The following is a 20,105-nucleotide window of genomic DNA, read 5'->3' as shown; positions in this document are numbered from 1 at the left end:
TGGTCTTGAACTCCTGGGCTGAAGCAATCCACCAACCTCAGCCTCCCAAAATATTGGGACTACAGGCATGAGCCACCAAGTCCAGCCCATTCTTTTTTTAATATCTTGACAACAATTGTGATGTTTTTCTATGCTGGCAAGAAAGTGATTACAAAGGTTCTCAAGTGTTCCAATAGAAGGTACACTTGGGATATTTTCTGAAATTTCATTTGGTAATAGTTCCAAAAAAGGGTATAAAGATCTTTCGGTGATGTGATTCCCCTTCTATAATAGATCATAAGGGAAACTTCAAAAGGATGGACAAATATTTAGGAACATTGCAGTACCATCTACAAAAATAATAACAAGAGGAAAGTGTCCATTGATATAGATTTGTGTCATACTAAAATGGAATATTCTGCAGTAACATTTAACTATGGTTTTAATTAACAAAATAGTAATTAAAAGTTGTTTGTCTAATGTGTAGATATTAAGTAATCCTGGTGATATGTAATTAAACATTATCTAAATACTGTGAGGAAGTGTGTAGAGGTGCTCTGAAAGCATGGTGTAAGAAAATAAACTTAAGACCTAAAACTGAAGGACAAGTACATATTCCCTGAGTGAGAATAGAAGGAAGGTGGAGTAGAGGATATAGTATATGTTAAATGCATTGAATATAAAGAATCATGGCACATTTAAAAAGCTAAAAGAATTTCATGTGGCTTGTGGGAAAATCCTAGGTAGAGACCTATAGGACTCAAAGCTGAGAGGCAAACTAGGGCTAGAACCATTTGGCTGCTGCCATTTGTTGAGCAACTGAAAGCCTTTGAAAAACGGTAGCCAGTGTGTGACTACCAGATTTTCTCTTGCAATACATCGAATTATCTGCTATTTGAGGAAACTGGAATAGGACAAATGACTCTTTGGAGAAATCACACTTGAGGCTATTGCAATAGACCTACTGAGATATGGAAGTGGTGTAGACAAAAATGGTAAGTAGAAGCTGAATGAAGAATAAGTATTCAGAGATATTTAAACATTAAAATCAAGAGAATTTGGTGAGAACATAGTGTCAGGGATGAAACAAATTTCCAATCTGGGCACCTAGATGATGGCCACACATTCCCATGAAAAAAGAATCGTTGCAGTATACAGGAGGGGGTGGAGTGGGGTGGGAGGTGGGGACCAAAAAAGTGTAGATTATGATCATGGTGAATGAAACCGTTCATTATCAAAAGAACAGTAAAGTCAGCTGACACTCTGGAAGAGGTCTGAGTTAGAGACAGATGTTTGTGAAGCAGAGGTATGAAGCCATGGCCATGTAAATGGTGAAATCACCCTAAGGAAAGAATTTAGAGATGAAAAGTGCAGAGCAGGATGAGGTGCCAAGAAAGATAAGAAAATATAGCCAAAATAGAAGAAAAAAATATTCAGGAGTGCAGTGGCACTGAATCGAAGGGAAGGGAGTACTGCTAGATGGAGGGGTGGCGACAATTCCAAAAACTGCTAAAAAATCAAACCGTTAGGCAAAGCGAAAGATGTGTAGGGAAGTGGAGCCCTTACCAAAAGAGTAAAAAAGAGCAAAACCAGACGGATTTTGGTGAAGAAAGAAGTAATTGGGGGTAAGAAATAGAGGCAGCACTTGCGAAAGACTCCAAAAATGTGATTTTGAAGGGGTAAAACAAGACACTGGTTTATTACATAGAAGTAGAAGTGGAATTGAGAAAACATCGTCTGTAGTAGTGGTGATATGATAAGTCATTTCCAAAGAAAAAGAGAGGTTAAAGGCCCAGAGGAGAAAATAGGTAACTAATTCTGTGAAGATACAGGAAAGAATGGCTATAGAAAATGGCTTAGATGGTGAGACCAGTGGCAGCCCTGCCTCCATTCCGAGTTCTTAACTTTTCTTGTGTTGGGATTCTTCTAGCTGTCTGATGGTTCCTACGAGTGTTTCAAAAATATATTTTAAAAGCATGAAACTAAATATATATACAAAATAAACTGCTATGTTAATGTGAAATACTTTTTCAATCAGTAACAAACTTTTTAATTAAATCATTATATGGTAAGTTCTAATGATGAGTCTAGTACTATAATAACTTTGAAATAGTAGTGACCATAAGCAACATTTTGATATATCTAAGACAACAGTAATGGGATATAAAATAACTGATTTTTATTGGTGGTAAAATCACAACCACAGTACAATAAATACCGTGGCTGTTGTCTATATTCATTCCATTCAGTAATTACTGAAAACAAAAAGCTTTTTGTTTGTTTGTTTTTGTTTTTGTTTTTTAATGGAGTCTGGCTCTATCACCCAGGCTCGTGTGCAATGGCCTGATCTTGGTTCACTGCAACCACCCCCTTCCAGGTTCACACCATTCTCCTGCCTCAGCCTCCCAAGTAGCTGGGACTACGGCACCTGCCACCATGCCTGGCTAATTTTTTGTTTTTTTAGTAGAGACGGGTTTTCACCGTATTTTGCCCAATCTCCTGACCTCGTGATCCGCCCGCCTCGGCCTCCCAAAGTGCTGGGATTACAGGCGTGAGCCACCGTGCCCTGCACAAAGAGTATTTTTGTCGTTTTTCTTTTTTTTTCTTTTGCTGATCCAAGTCCATAGACACACTGTATTCTATCAACAGGCCTATGTTTAAGAATCCCTGGGTTGAAACTTAAGGGATAGAAGAGGGGAAGAATGTAGACACTGGTAAATCTAAAGGCCTGAGATAGAAAAATTGAAGTGACTGTGATGGTCGCCTGGAATGAGTTAATCTGATGAAAAGACGGTGATAGTTTCAGGACATAGTAGTTTGAGAAGAGGAGAAAAAAGAGGATATGAAATCATCATACAGTGGTGGGATAAAGCTGATAACAGAAATGTGAATTCGCCTACAGCAATGATGGCCTAATACAAGTTGGTAATCTTGAAGTTATGATGGTAACACTGTATTATATACCAAAATCCCAACGATGTGAGTGCATTTTGCGTATGCACAAATTTAGTGCATATACAAATTAATACCAAAATAAAGAATACTAAAAGGAAATTTTTGAAGGATGTAGTAGGATAACAAGTAATTTCTTTTTTTCCCTTCTTTTTCTTGATTTTTCAAAATTTGTTTAATAAAAAATGTATTACTGAAAACAAATACTGATGTATAGAAAAATGTGACATTGCAAACTGGAAGGCAAGTAGTTGGGATCTAAAACTTAGATTGGAAGCAAAATTTATAAACTACCATCAGAATTTATCTAATCCATGAGTCAGTATTTCCCATAAGGTACAAGAATTATGTCTTTCTCACTTTGTGAACACTCATTGCAAAGCTAGATAAACTTATTTTTTCAGTAGACCAAAAGCATTAAAATGTGAAGCCTTAAAGTTTTGAATTTAAGCAACTGAGAAAAACGTCGAACATTTCGCTAGCATGGTCACCACTTAGAGCAGATTTAAGTGAATCTTTTTTTTCACATAGATTAAACCAGTTCAGTAAAAGCGAATCTTTACGATGTATGTGCCTCTCTGAGCTTACTTTTTCAAATAAATTCTTTGAACATACATACAGGTTTGAAAGGAATTATTTTTTCTGATAATACTTTTTTATTGCTGTATTGCAGTGAGTAGGGCCCCACACTGCTCCACATTTCAAAATAATGTAGCCTATTACTTAGCTAGTCCCATCTATTCAGTAAATACCATAAATCCAAAGCTCAGCAGGTATAATTCAGAAACTCCTACAAATGTCACCTGCCACTGTAATTTCTACCCCACATTTTTATAATGGACCTCGCAGAGGAGCTATAGTGCTATTTTTCCATAAAATATGTCCCTTTGTGACTTCATGGCCATATTTTTATGCTAATCTACTTAGCTGCAGGAAATAAAGAAAAGTTGGTGCTAAACTGGCATAAGTCAATATAGAACAGATTAAGTACAGTTTCATATGATCACTGCTTGAGGTAGACCTTTTAGCATTACTGTATTAAATATGTGTGTAGTGTGTTTCTTATTCTTTATTGAAATTATGTAATTTCTACACATTTTGTTAAAATGAGTTATATAATCTATATACTCAGCATAAGGTATACACATGTAAAAATATCATTAAATATACAACAGTGAGAGGACTTCAAAAGTGTGTGCCACTTATTAATTATTCTTTAACCATTCACCATTTCCTAATTATCTTTACTTTTCTAGTTATTTTTATTTTTAACTCACACATAAGATCCATCACTCACACATAAGGCCAGCCATTACACAGTCATAAGCAGGGACCAGTATACTTCCACCTTTACCCTATGCTAGAATTTCTTCAAATTCACTTTCAGAAGTCTCACAACACTTATTCCCACACACCTCATCTACCTTCGCTCAAACTTACCTTAGATGATGAAGTACTCTTAGTTTTCATATGTGTTTGGTGTTTTGTTTTGTTTTGTTTTTTCTGATTCTCCCAATCTTTCTCCTTACATTTTAGCTCAAAAGCTTCAACCGTTGAAAACTCCTTTCATGCTGCAGTCAGAATTAATCACTTACTGATCTGGCTGTCACAGCAAGTAACTTCCACCTCTAATCAAATATGTCAAATATACAACTTTATTCCTATCTATTGTCTCCCACACTAGATCTGATTTCTTTGAAGAGAGTGGTTGTGTCTTATGTCTTTTTATCTCCAGGATCTATCTCAGATCTTTGTTCTGGAAAGAAGCTTAAATAATGCTTGTTAAATTGTATTGACTGTTAAATTTATCTCTCACTGAGCTGGGCTGTCTCCTGTTTGACCAATGATAGTTTGATGTGACTCAGGATTTGATACTGAAAAGTAGAAGTGAAGCAGTATTCGTAAATTAGCAGGTTTAGGTAGAAACCCATGTGAGAGCAAACAGAAAGGACCTTGGGTGACATCAATATGAATATGACACCTAAACAAGCATGAGAAATGGACAGCAGCTTTCTCTGTACCCATAGCACCTGCTACACAGGGGTATTGGGAAAATGTTAGAATCTGAGGGAATGGCTGTAATGAAATGATGGCCCAAGAAACATGTATGACTACTCTCAAAAAGACTGTTCTTGCAAAATCTAATTTTTTCATCAGGCTTGATTTGTCTGGTCTCTGACGTCTTCTCATTCTTAATAATATCCATGAAGAAAATCCTCACATTCTATCTCTGCCTTGCACCTAACCACTTTAGACATATAACTACAAGTTTATGTGCATACCACTTGATATATAGTGAAGGCTTGTACTTTAACTTACTTTAAAATAAACAGTATGCCAATGGGTGTTCCAGTGTATGCAGTTGTCATTCTATTTCATTTCGTTCATTTTTTTATTCTAAAATTAAGTATTTAATTTGTTATTCTTTTGTGACATAAAGGACCCACACACTTATACACACACACCAAGCACACACATGCATGTGCTCACCTATACACATATGCATATCTACACAGGCATTGAAAAAACTAACTTTACAATTGACTTTCTTGTTAAAGCACCAACGATCACATGAAGATCCAGCTGCTCTGAGGTTCAATTTCTATGAAGTTATTTCAGCAGGACATTGGGCTCCATCTGACTTAAAAACTTTGCAGAGAAGATGCCTAGTACCTGGATGGTATGCAATCCACATAGAAAGATGGCTAACTTACTTTGCTACTTCTCAGGTAATGTCCTGAAATTACTTTCTTCTGTTTATTTTATTATAATGTCCTGAAATTTTATATTTTATCATAATGTCCTGAAATTACTTTCTTGTGTTTATCATGATTGTGATGCACTGACAAGCAGAAAATGTGAATGAACATTGCCACAGATGGTGATTTATAATCAGAGACAGTTATAAGTAAGGAAGAAATGTGCATTTTACATTTTTAATTTTATTAATATATTAACATGATAAATATCTCTAAAACACATTCTTGCAATCTTCTTTTGAATAGTAGCTAGTCTCAGAGTGATAAGTTCTCCACAGGAGACATCATGTGATTTACAGGCAACAACTCCCAACTACCAGTACAACAGCCAGTTAGACAACAGCTTTACGAAACACCACATGCAGATAACTACATGATGTTTGTTCTGTATGGCCCTTATAAGGAAAGAAGTTCATTCACTAGGCTGCCAATTGGGGAGCGTTATAATGGCTACAGGAACATGAGATAGACCAAGAAATAAGGATTTGAAAAAAGGCATCCATATTTGTTTTTGTTTTGTATTGATCTTTAAAAAAAAAAAAAAACTTTTAAGTTCTGGGCTATGTGTGCAGAACATGCAGGTTTGTTACATAAGTATACATGTTCCATGGTGGTTCCCTGCACCCATCAATCCATCATCTACATTAGATATTTCTCCAAATGCTATCCCTCGCCTTGCCCCACACCCTTGACAGGACACAGTGTGTGATGTTCCCCTCCCTGTGCCTATATGTTCTCATTGTTCAATTCCCACTTATAAGTGAGAACATGTGGTATTTGGTTTTCTGTTCCAGTGTTAGTTTGCTGACAATGATGGTTTCCAGCTTCATCCATGTCCCTGCAAAGGACATGAACTCATCCTTTTTTATGTCTGCATAGTATTCCATGGTATATGTGTGCCATATTTTCTTTATCTAGTCTAAAATTGATGGGCATTGTGTTGGTTCCAAGTCTTTGCTATTGTGAATAGTGCTGCAATGAACATACATGTGCATGTGACTTTATATTAGAATGATTTATAATCTTTTAGGTATATACCCGGTAATGGGATTGCTGGGTCAAATGGTAGCTCTGGCTCTAAATCCTTGAGGAATTGCCATACTGTCTTCCACAATGGTTGAACTAACTTATGCTCCACCAACAATGTAAAAGCATTACTATTTCTCCACATTCTCTCCAGCGTCTGTTATTTCCTGACTTTTTAATGATCACCATTCTAACTGGCATGAGATGGTATCTCATTGTGGTTTTGATTTGCATTTCTCTAATAAATAGTGATGATAAGCTGTTTTCCATGTTTGTTGATTGCATAAATGTCTTCTTTTGAGAAGTGTCTGTTCATATCCTTTGCCCACTTCTTGATGAGATTGTTTTTTTTCTTGTAAATTTGTTTAAGTTCCTTGTGGATTCTGGATATTAGCCCTTTGTCAGATGGATAGATTGCAAAAATTTTCTCCCATTCTGTAGGTTGCCTGCTCACTCTGACGATAGTTTCTTTTGCTGCGTGCAAGCTCTTTAGTTTAATTAGATCCCATTTGTTAATTTTGGCTTTTGTTGCCATTGCTTTGGGTGTTTTAGTCATGAAGTCTTTGCCCATTCCTATGTCCTGAGTGGTATTGCCTAGGTTTTCTTCTAGGATTTTCATGGTTTTAGGTCTTACGCTTAAATCTTTAATCCATCTTGAGTTAATTTTTGTATAAAGTGTAAGGAAGGGGTCCAGTTTCAATTTTTTGCATATGGCTAGCCAGTTTTCCCAACACCATTTATTAAATAGGGAATCCTTTCCTCATTGCTTGTTTTTGTCAGATTTGTCAAAGATCAGATGGTTGTAGATGTGTGGTGTTATTTCTGAGGCCTCTGTTCTGTTTCATTGGTCCGTATATCTGTTTTGGTACCAGTACCATGTTTGTTTGGTTACTGTAGCCTTGTAGTATAGTTTAAAGTCAGATAGCATGATGCCTCCAGCTTTGTTCTTTTTGCTTAGGATTGTCTTGGCTATACGGGCTCTTTTTTGGTTCCATATGAAACATCAACATAAAGTACTGCTACACAAAACCCCATCCAAACGATATCAGCCCCAAAGATCAAAGGTAGATAAATCCATGAAGATGAGGAAAAACCAGTACAAAAATGATGAAAATTTCAAAAAACAGAATGCCTCTTCTCCTCCAAATGATTGCAACTCCTCTCCAGCAAGGGCACAAAACTGGACACAGAATGAGATTGATGAATTGACAGAAATAGGCTTCAGAAGGTGGGTAATAACAAACTCCTATCAGCTAAAGGAACATGTTGTAACCCAATACAAAGAAGTTAAGAAGTTGATAAGTGTTACAGGAACTGCTAACTAGAATAACCAGTTTGGAGAGGAACCTAAATGGCCTAAAGGAGCTAAAAAATGCAGCATGAGAACTTTGTGAAGCATACACAAGTATCCATAGCCAAATCGACCAAGCAGAATAAAAGCTATCAGAGATTGAAGATCAACTTACTGAAATAAGGTGTGAGGACAAGATTAGAGAACAAAGAATAAAAAGGAATGAACGAAGCCCCCAAGAAATGTGGGACTATGTGAAAAGACCAAAGCTACAATTGATTGTTGTACTTGAATGTGACAGGAAGAATGGAACCAAGTTGGAAAACACAATTCAGGATATTATCCAGGAGAACTTCCCTTACCTAGCAAGACAGGCCAACATTCAAATTCAGGAAATACAGAGATCACCACTAAGATACTCCATGAGAAGACCAACCCTAAGACACATAGTCGTCAGATTCTCCAAGGTTGAAATGAAGAAAAAAATGTTAAGGGCATCCAGAGAGAAAGGTCAGGTTACCTACAAAGGGAAGTCCATCAGACTAACAGCAGATCTCTGCAGAAACCCTACAAGCCAGAAGAGAGTGGGGACCAATATTCAACATCCTTAAAGAAAAGAATTTTCAAACAGAAAAAAGAATTTCATATTCAGCCACACTAAGCTTCTTAGCAAAAGAGAAATAAAATTATTTAACGAGAAGCAAATACTGAGGGATTTTGTCACCACCAGGCCTGCCTTACAAGAGCTCCTGATAGAAGCACTCAAAATAGAAAGGAAAAAACTGCACCAGCCCTGCAAAAACATATCAAAATATAAAGACCAATGACACTATGAAGAAACTGTATTAACTAATGTACGAAATAACCAGCTAGCATCATGATAACAGATTCAAATTCACACATAACAATATTAACCTTAAACGTAAATGGGCTAAATGCCCAAATTCAAAGACACAGATTGACAAATCAGATAGTCAAGGCCCATTAGTGTGCTATATTCAAGAGACCCATCTCACATGCAAAGACACACATATGCTTAAAATAAACGAATGGAGGAATATTTACAAAGTAAATGGAAAGCCAAAAAAAAAAAAAAATGCATAGGTTGCAATCCTAGTCTCTGATAAAACAGACTTTAAACCATCAAAGATCCAAAAAGACAAAGAAGGGCATTACATAATGGTAAAGGGATCAACACAACAAGAAGAGCTAACTGTCCTAAATATATATGCACCAAATGCAGGTGCACCCAGATTCATATAACAAGTTCTTAGAGACCTACAAGACATTCAGACTCCCACAAAATAATGGTGGGTGGTTGACTTTAACACTGCACTGTCAATATTAGACAGAACAATGAGACAGAAAATTAACAAGGATATCCAGGAATTGAACTCAGCTCTGGAGTAAGTGGACCTAATAGACATCTACAGAACTCTCCACTCCAAATCAACAGAACATACATTCTTCTCTGCACCATATAGCATGTATTCTAAAATTGACGATGTAATTGGAAGTAAAACACTCCTCAGCAAGTGCAAAAGAATGGAAATCATAAACAGTCTCTCAGACCACAGTGCAATCAAATTATGACTCAAGATTAAGAAACTCACTCGAAACCACACAACTACATGGAAACTGAACAACCTGCTCCTGGATGACTACTGGATAAATAACAAAATTAAGGCAGAAATAAAGAAGTTCTTTGAAACAAATGAGAATAAAGAGACAATGTACCAGAATCACTGGTACACAGGTAAAGCAGTGTTAAGAGGGAAATTTATACCACTAAATGACAACAACAGAAAGCTGGAAAGATCTAAAATCGACACTCTAACATCATAATTAAAAGAACTAGAGAAGCAAGAGCAAACAAATTCAAAAGCTAGCAGAAGACAAATAAGTAAAATTAGAAAATTAGAGCAGAACTGAAGGAGATAGAGACACGAAAAACCCTTCAAAAAATCCATGAATCCAAGAGCTGGTTTTTTTGAAAAGATTAAGAAAATACATGGACCACTAGCTAGACTAATGAAGAAGAAAAGAGAGAAGAATCAAATAGACATAATACAAAATGATAAAGGGGATATTACCATTGATCCCACAGAAATACAAACTATCATCAGAGAATACTATAAATGCCTCTATGCAAATAAACTAGAAAATCTAGAAGAAATTCCTGGACACATACACCTTCCCAAGACTAAACCAGGAAGAAGTCAAATCCCTGAATAGACCAATAACAAGTTCTAAAATTGAGGCAGTAATTAAGAGCCTACCACCAAAAATACCAAAAACAGACAAACAAAAGACAGGATCGGACTGCTTCACAGCTGAATTCTACCAGAGGTACAAGGAGGGACTCCTCCCTAACTCATTTTATAAGGCCAGCATCATTCTGATATCAAAACCTGGCAGAGACATAACGAAAAAAGCATAATTTTACATTCTGTCTTCCAGCTCAGGGCAAGTTGAAACCCTAGTAGCTGGGCCTTACCATTGACCTTTTTCCAGTATTCCTTTTTTTTGGAGACGGAGTCTCGCTCCATCACCCAGGCTGGAATGCAGTGGCGTGATCTTGGCTCACTGCAACCTTGGCCTCCTGGGTTCAAGTAATTCTCCTGTCTCAGCCTCCCAAGTAGCTGGGACAACAGGTGTCTGCCACTACACCTGGCTAATTTTTGTATTTTTAGTGGATACAGGGTTTCACCTTGTTGGTCAGGCTGGTCTCGAACTCCTGACCTCAAGTGATCCACCCGCCTGGGCCTCCCAAAGTGCTGGGATTACCAGTGTGAGCCACTGTGCCTGGTCTTTTCCAGTATTCCTTTGACAAGTATGATATTCTAGGGCAGTGATCCAATGATCAGTAAGGCAGGGACAAACATTTCCCTCCTCCCTCTGTCTTGTTTTTTTAAGATTACATGAGTGACTTTCATTTGGACGACCACTATTTCTGAGCCCTAAGCTCCAGGGTCAGCTAATAGGAATTTGGCAGGCTGGATAATTATCTGATCACACAACAAATGGAAAATTATGTTTCTACTGAAGTACTAAATCAAGAAAGTGTCTATGTTTACTTCTGATTTACAAAAAGCAAGTTAAGGGCGACAACTTGATAATTCACAAGAAATGATGCCTATGGCAAACCTTATTGTTTATGTGGAAGGATGGAAGAATAATAAACATTCAAATGTATTCTAAGTAGGGCATATTTGCTTCCCATCCACACTGATCTAATTTTTGAATGCAACACCATGTAAAGGAAGGCATCAGTCTATTCAATTTAATTTTGTTCTTCACGAAGTGACTATTTCTGACTTTACAGTTGCTAATTATTGATGGACAGCAGCTGAGATCTGACCCAGCTACTGTGATGGATGAAGTCCAGAAGTTTCTGGGAGTTACATCTCATTATAATTACTCCGAAGCACTAACGTGAGTCTATTGTCATGCTTGATTTCATTTCCATTATTTGCCATCATAAATTATCACTGGTAGGTGTGTATATAACATCATTAATACTAGATAGAATTTATACATCCTATGCTACCTGCAAGCAATCAAAGGAATCTCCTCATCAATCATGTAGTGTTTCTTTTTTATTTATTTATTTATTTTTATTTTTTATTATTATTATTATTATTTTTTTTTTTTTGAGATGGAGTCTCCCTCTGTCGCCCGGGCTGGAGTGTCGTGGCGCGATCTCGGCTCACTGCAAGCTCCGCCTCCCGGGTTCACGCCATTCTCCTGCCTCAGCCTCCCGAGTAACTGGGACTACACGCAGGCGCCACCTTGCCCGGCTAATTTTTTGTATTTTTAGTAGAGACGGGGTTTCACCGTGTTAGCCAGGATGGTCTTGATCTCCTGACCTCGTGATCCGCCCACCTCAGCCTCCCAAAGTGCTGGGATTACAGGCGTGAGCCACCACACCCGGCCATATAGTGTTTCTCTTTTAAATACCAGAAATACTTTATTTCATAAAGTATATTTTATATTATTGTAAATTCTTCTTTTTGTGAGTTTTCTCTGTACCAGTTTGATTAAGTAAATTTTTTACTTGCCTACCTGTGCAGAAAGTGTCTGAGAAATTTAGGTTACAAAGATGAAAAAGATATTGTCTCCTCTTTCACATAATTTACAGTTTAGAAATGAAATGCAATATTTAGGGCAGAATTGGGAAATGAGCATATTCGTGTTTTATTCTGTATTTATTAAATTATTTATAACCAAATATAATGTATACTGTTCCAGCTATTTATTGTCGCATGACAAACCATCCCAAAGCCTAGTGGCTTATAATGACCATTATTTTATTATGCTCATGGAATCTGTGGGTAGGAATTAGATAGGATACAGAAGGATGGCTTGTCTTTGCTCATGATGTTTAGAGCCACAGCCTGGAAGACTTGAATATCTGGCTTTGACTCAGATGACTGGGACCTGAAATCATCTGGAGTCTCCTTCACTCACATCTCTGAATCCTGGACTGGCATGGCTCAAAGGCTGAGATCAGTGGGTTGGTGACTGTCCATGAGGCCTCCTGGATGACTTGGCTTTCTCACACTGTGGTGGCTGTGTTCCAAGAGGGAGCAATAAGTCAAGGGAGCATGTGGTCCAAGATAGCCAAGTCCTTCTCTAACCTAGACCTGCAAGTCACACAGTTTAACTTAGGCTACATTCTACTTGTTATAATAGTCAGTAAAGCCAGTCTAAATCCAAGGGGAGAAAAACAAGACAGCACCTCTTGATGGGGTGGGGCAACATCAACAGTGGGAAATAATGTGGGATGGGAGATATGATTGCTGTCATCTTGGGAAAATAAAACCATATATGTTTATAATTAAAAATGAGGAGAAATGTAAAAGAAGCAAAATGACAAACAAAAACAGGCAGCCAGAAGATACCTTAAAAGAGATTGTACTTTACTCATAAAAGCCTCTCCCACAAAGTCTGATACAAAACCTGTTAAATTTTAGATAAAATTCTAACAAGCACAATTTTATAATTTCCCATTTCACAGCAGATTAGAATCAGCAATTAGACAATTAGAGAGGCTAACAGAGGAACAGGAAAAGCAGTAATAAGATTGGGTTGTTCCTTATCCACTAAAACAAGCTTAATGAAGTTTTTACCTACACATGGAAATAACAACAACACAAGGCATATTCCTGTTAATTAAGTAAACAAAGCTTCCTATAATATGTTTGTATTAATAGTTACTGATGTTGGCTTTTTTTCCCTGCCTCTCAGCAGTAGTTGAGGTAATGTTTCTATCCTGTTTATGACAAATAGTTGCTTATGGTTCAATAAACCTGTAAAATTACACTTTTGAAGGAGAGATTGCAAACAAGTACAAAATATATGGTTTTAATATGTTTCACACATCACAAAAATTAATAACTATAGTGATGTTCAGTAGAATAAAAAAACTCAAACCACAACCAACTCATGTGCTAGAAGTTGCCTAACAGTTATATTGAGGAAGATTTTGCATCTTAATTGCACAATTTCATGCCTACTAAAGTAAAACCATAAAGCAATGAATTGATGTAACTTAGAGAGGATAAATGTCCTTTGTTAGACTTAAGGCATATGAAGTTGCCAATGCAATAAATGAAACCAGTACAGCAAAATCATGTAGATTCAAGGTTATGACAACCCTATCTAAGAAAAAAAATGACTCAGTATTCTGGATGGCTGTCCTTTCTCTGATTGTATTAAGCTGTGCCTCACAACAGCTGCTGTGGAAAACAAGGAGAGACCACAGCCCATCCTGAGACCATGGCCCTACCTGAGAGCAAAGGAGATGCTCTCAGCATGTGTATAAATATGTTGGCTTTGCTGCCAGGGTTGTATTTTACCTTAATGCAGTTAAATATTCTCATCCTGAGGCAGAAAACAATGTTTAGGGGCACTGTTATGCCAACTTCCTCATCTCATTTTATACAGCACGCTGAATTGTCTTTCCTCTTGGGAAATTAATGAAAACAGGAGAAAGGACTGTGATAGGCAGAGAGCAGATTGAGAAGTCCAGGTTGGAAATGACTCTGTCTTTCTTTTATCCATTTAACTAGTGATGTATTTAATTTTAATTTACAACATGTACTAGGACAACTTGGACTGCAAGGTTCAGGTCTTTAATAATAGGTTGGGCAGGGAACTGTGAAGAAAACTTCCCTCTCCCCCTAAATGAATTCACATATGTGCAGAAGCAAATTGCAGGTGCACCGGTATTATAGGAATGGGCCCAGGGCAACAAAATATTCTGCAACTAATTAACTTTACATCCCAGTCAATTATGCTTCATCCTTCTAAAACATCTGCTGAGCAACAAAAATGCAAACCTTTTCGAAGTTTTATGCATGCAGCAAGTCCCGTAGTAATGAACTTAAAATTTCCCTTCTTATTTGGTTCATTCTTCCATTTTTCCTCTCCTGTTAGTCCTAAACAAAAATTCTTATATATTTGACTTTTAAAAAAGAATTAGGCCACACATCCTTTCTTTTGTAACTCAGGGCAGCTATGGGAGCAAAACAGCATTAGAGTTTTCTTTAAGAATATGGGTACCTGAATTATCTAACGGAGTATCTGCGTTCAACAAGAGAAATAAGAGGTTGTCTAATCTTCCACTTTATTTTTACACTTCTAATTTGTTTTTTGAAAAGTGTAGGCATTTTGAACTATAAAAAATGCAATATTTTCTAAATTGAAAACTTTAATTCACGTTTATATTCACAGAACTATACCTACATTACATTCAACCCCTTTAATGTATACCAGTGAATGATTTCAAATAAATTTGTTAACATATCTTTGAAATCACCTCAATAAGTAAATAAAGTATCCTAAAGTTCATTTATATTTGGGCTGTAATTTTAGTTATTGGTCTTTGATCTTTTATGAATTCATACGTAAGCTAAGGAACTTAAGTTGAAAATTTAATGTAAAATTAAACTAAGGATCTATTTCTTTTATTCATTAGAGTACAGCTACTTAAAATGCATAATAACATATAGCTTCTTTCATCTCAGTTTAGCCTCTCTCAAATCAGCTAAATAAATATCTGGAAAAATGAATTAAATTAAATCAATGGGCATACAAAAATACATTTCCTTTATTCAATTGGTGAGGCTGTCTCACTGAAAATTCTGCATACAATTTGTAATCATTATATGTTTTATGTATTGTAGGTTTGATCCCCAAAAGGGATTTTGGTGTCAATTACTGGAAGGAGGAAAGACAAAATGCCTTGGAAAAAGCAAAGGCCGAAAATATCCACCTATGGATCCAGAGGTAATATTTTCTTGATCTTTGAATTACTCTAGCAAAAATATTTGCAAACAGCTATTTCAAAACTAGTAACAAGAAATTTGCTTCCTTTCTCTGCTCTTTCTTTGCAATTAATAATTGTATATACTTAGAGGATGATAGAGATAATTGATACATAGATAATAGATAGATAGATAGATAGAGATCGATAGATAGGTATTAAGGATTAATATACATTCCTAGAAATTCTTTGCTGTTTGAATGCAATTCAAACATAAATATTTACTAAAAAGTGACTCATTTCCAAATGTAAAGCACTTAGTTTACTAAACAAGTGATTTTGGATAAAATATTAAAGCATCATTATTATATATTCAATACAGATATTCAAGGCCTACATCACAGGTGGAACTGGACTAAGCAATGGAAAGAATACAAAGACAAAACAATTGTGAACCCAGATTTATTACAGGATAAATAAATTAGTTATATCCACTGATTTGTAATAGGGACATAAAAACATAAAACAATGACAAACGAAACCAGAAAATGGCAGGAAAATATTTCAATAGAAGTGAGGATATGAGAAGAAATGCCTTATCTTGTAGAACAGGCTTGGAAAACCAGTCAGCAATTGGCTCAGCCAGGTATCATACATATTTCTCTTACGGCAAGGTGGGCAAAGTGCGATGCAGATGATCCATGGGTTACTATGGAAATAGATGTACCAGAAGGTCCTTAAGCTACATTTTTGAACTCAATAATTTCAAAAGGGTTTCAGAAATCACTTTAATCCACCAAGAAATAAATGTAATGTTCCCACTACTACCATAAACATCTTATCCAAAATGTGAAGTGTTTACAATCTGGTTTAAGGGAAGAAACATAATGAAATACCTGGTGAATGGTCCAAGATGAAATATAGTTGTCTTAAATCCATTTTCACAGTATACACAAAAGTTGCTAAGGGAGTTTTATGTGGAAAAAGACCATTTGTGTTAAAATATTGAGAAGGGATTAAGAGAGATGGTGCAACTTGGACCAAACGGAAAACAATGAAGGAGCCATTGTTACCTATGCCAGCAACAGAAAAAGTGTTCATCTCTAATTTTATCAAACAGATGGAACGCTGCCAGTTGGGCTATAATATGAGATAAATGACACCCGGGAAGAAAGTCCAATAGCAAATGTCCTGTTTTCCGGAAATCTGTGTAGATGAAAGATAACTATAGAACTAAAACCATTGATATGTTTTATATTTTTTTAGCATTTCTCTAATAATGGCCCATCTCTGCAACATGATTAGAAACATGAGCATTGTAAAAAGGATCAGGTTTCAGAGACCTTATAATATTTTGGAAGCCTAAAGCTCTCAGTGACTAAAAAAATATATTTCAGCTCTGAGTAAATGTATAAAAATTGTGCATAATATTGCAAGTTATTGTTTGTAATAGTGAATTTTAGTTTTTATGATTATGCTCACATTTAATTTTTATATTATGAGCCAACTTTCAAAAAATGTATGTCAGTTTATCTATCTTACTTCTATAAATTTCATTCCTCATGCGGTCCTTATCTCATTTATCTCTAGTATTATACTCCTGTCATCGTTTTTTCTTTCTGTGTAGACTTCATATATCCCACAATGAATATGTGCTGTAATGACAGATAAGCCGCATAAGATACCCTGGTCCTATTTCTATTTTGTAGCCACACATTCGCCAAATATTTTCAAAAGGTAAAAATAACTGATATTTGAGGAAAAATACAAGAAATATAATATGTTGTAGACACTTATATTGCAGTAGATATATTCCTTAAGAAATATAGAATACAAAATCCTGTTTGATGAAACGAAGAGCTTTTTTCAAGTTCTTCTTTTTTTTCTTTCCAGTCTAGAACTTTCCTCTCTAATTACTACCGAGATCATAACGTGGAACTATCCAAACTGCTACACAGACTGGGGCAGCCTCTGCCATCATGGCTGAGACAGGAACTGCAGAAAGTGAGATAGCACTGGAGACAAGAACCAAGCCTCTCAAGATACTTTTAGTGTTTGAAAAAAAAAAAATCCACAACCTTTATTCTTAAGCACTTGTGATTGTCAACAAAGAACTGTGTGAATAAATTTCCTTCAGCTTTTTTCATAAAATGAAAACTGTTATATATGCACGCATTGACAATTACTAGCATCAATCCCTGTGTAAGCTTCTGGGAGATAATGTGGGGGTTTGTGGCATTATCCAGTTTCTAGTGTATAGATCATAGCACTGCCCAGTTCCTATGTTAAGCATAAGGTTTCAGATACTCTGTGTACGCCTGATAATCTGGATTATATACAAATGACCAGTTAAAATGTTAAGGAAAAACTGAGTGAGGTATCTGTAAATGAGGTTAGTTGTAATTCAGTATTTGAAGTAAGGGCTAACATTTTCCCCTTGAGAATTTAAAAACAATTTTGCTTTTATTATGAGAAGGAATTATGTGACCCCATACTCTTATTGTGAGTAATTATTCTTTATTATATCAGCCCACATATTTTCTTTCTGCAGTGACTCCTCTCTATTAATTTCTTGACTTAGAGCTTCCCATGTGTTTTCTTTTCCTCCTGTAAGAGGGGACTGTCTGAGAGCTTCCATATTCACTGATATTATTTTATCTTCCATATTCACTGATATTATTTTATCTGGCAGCACATGCCTTTCCAATTGAATTTGTCATTATGATTCCAGCAAAATCTGTTAAAATTTTTGGGGAAAAGAAAGAGTATGAAGCTGCATAATACCACTATTAAGTCTAAGGCCATCTTTAAGTGGGTCCAGAAACTTACCATACTAATAATCTAGATATTTCCACCTTGACAATGATATAGTATTTATATATTTTTCACTATCTGAGGTAGACATAAAGCTTTATTGATAAAATACGGAATGAAAACACCAAGGTGTGTTTGCATATATAGTGAGGCAGTGTGCCTTCTACGTAGTATATGTCAATCTTTTTAAAGCATGAATTTTTTCATATATGCCAGTATATCTACTATTGTAGAAGATTATGTTTTTAATGCCTATTTAAAAAATAAGTAGAATCCAAATCTTACCTCTTCAAACATCACTAATTCTCTAACCTAAACCCAATTTCTCAGCTACGCCACCCAAATGTTAATTTCTGGAGAAGTGATGTTCTTTCTGTCTTAGAGTTATAGGTTATTTTCTTATTTGGAGGTTATTGTAAGACTAGTTGCATTTTTATCTCATTTGTCAATGATGGCATATTGATATTTTGTTAAACTTTTCAGTAATACATGAAGGTAAAATTTCAACAGAACAGTAAATCAAACTGACTTTGGTAACATTACCCAACAACCTATTCTTCCTCCAGAGTAATTTTTCTGTTGGCTGTAGATACTACTACTTTTTCTTGTAATTTGAGAAATTGTGCTTGCAATAATATAACAGCAAATCAAAGATCTGTATTTTTCTGTATGTTGTTTGTTGTTGATTTTTAAGCAAACACATCAAATTTATGTGTCCTAATTGGGGTATTCAGCATCCAACTTTACATTTGTACTTCATTAAGATTGTTTGTTTTCCTGTTGTTTCTCAGCAAAAGGATCTTGACCCTCTTCAAAACATGTAAGGTTTTTCATGGATATGAATGTAAATCACATATACTTTTGTTGTTCCTCTCTGTTAACTGTGAGGCTCAATTCTCCACCTTATTATTGCGTGAGTGAGTGTGTGCTTCACAGCATTTTATTACGCACACTAAAATCATAGTAACTGCATGTACAGCTCTAACCTTCGATCGATTTATTCATTAGTTTCCTCCAATGTATAATTCTTTCTTTTTAAAAATAGAGATTAACTTTTTTTCAAGTGGAATAAAAGTAACATTTATAGAACAAAGGGAAACTTTTTTACATCTCAAGTACAATCTATGTAACTCAAGGTTCTCCAACCCATCACCTGGCATTTAAAACTGTTACTCATTTTATGCCATTTTCATTGTTTTCTAAATAATGTATACAATATCAGTTAGCTGTCTACAGATATCTGGGAGCAAAATTTTCCCCAAACTCAACTAGTCTTTTCAATTTGGTTACTTTAATCAGTGTGAACATACTTCTCATTAAGGTTGATAGTGAAGACAACAAAATAAATTTTAATCATATAATGTATCTTCATCTTACAATAAACTACTAGGAGGAACTCTGGGCTGTGAGATTATAATTAATCAGGAAAAATGTAATATTTAAGAATATCTTGCTGTTTTTTTCCAATTTTTACCCACTGGTTATTTTAGAATTATTGACTCAAGATTTTAATACATGTGATTATTTAAAATGTTAAATAAATTTGATCTCATGGTCTTAAATAATATATGTTTTAGTAGTCATGAAATTTATTTAAGCTATCTATAAATAAAAAAGTAATTACAATGAAGTTACAGAAATGGAGAATTTTAGTTCTTAGGCTAAATTCAGGCTGTTTGTTTAAACTTTCTTTTAATTTCTACCAATGAATATGAGGCATCACAAACCGTAGGCAAAGCAATTAAGTAGAGTAGTATATTAATCTCTCAAATAAGGTGTCAAACTAACTTTCAGTGGTATCTACTCAATAGTCAGTATAAATACAGAGACGGGGTCTTGACGAAAGCCACAATAAAAACAGCATGGTGGGCCATAAAGCAAAAGAAGTTTCTCAATAAATATTTCTGAAAAGGGATAGATACCTCACCGCTGTGAAATAACAACACCTTAGAATCCTATATGTTCTCTTCACCACTTTAAATGACATACTTTCTTTAAAAATTCTAAAGCAAGC

The 20,105-nt window shown here is 35.6% G+C and overlaps 1 protein-coding gene across 2 annotated transcripts in view; it reads left to right on the top strand.

Annotated features, from left to right (window-relative positions):
• LOC103236155 (N-deacetylase and N-sulfotransferase 4) overlaps positions 1-17,333 on the top strand; it is a 290,410-nt gene extending 273,077 nt beyond the window's left edge. The window contains exons 11-14 of one of the 2 annotated variants that reach the window (XM_007999644.3): positions 5,490-5,660; positions 11,333-11,442; positions 15,198-15,300; positions 17,171-17,333. In XM_007999644.3, the coding sequence (XP_007997835.1) occupies positions 5,490-5,660; positions 11,333-11,442; positions 15,198-15,300; positions 17,171-17,290 (504 nt within the window). In that variant the 3' untranslated portion in view covers positions 17,291-17,333. The remainder of the gene's footprint in view (positions 1-5,489; positions 5,661-11,332; positions 11,443-15,197; positions 15,301-17,170) is intronic. The other variant, XM_073017826.1, reaches the window with a different exon arrangement.
• The last annotated feature ends 2,772 nt before the right edge of the window (positions 17,334-20,105 follow it).

Source organism: Chlorocebus sabaeus, chromosome 7 (genome assembly GCF_047675955.1).
Source record: "Chlorocebus sabaeus isolate Y175 chromosome 7, mChlSab1.0.hap1, whole genome shotgun sequence".
NCBI lineage: Eukaryota > Metazoa > Chordata > Mammalia > Primates > Cercopithecidae > Chlorocebus > Chlorocebus sabaeus.
The sequence above is the reverse complement of the archived record's forward strand: the minus strand, read 5'-3'. Positions and strand labels throughout refer to the sequence as shown.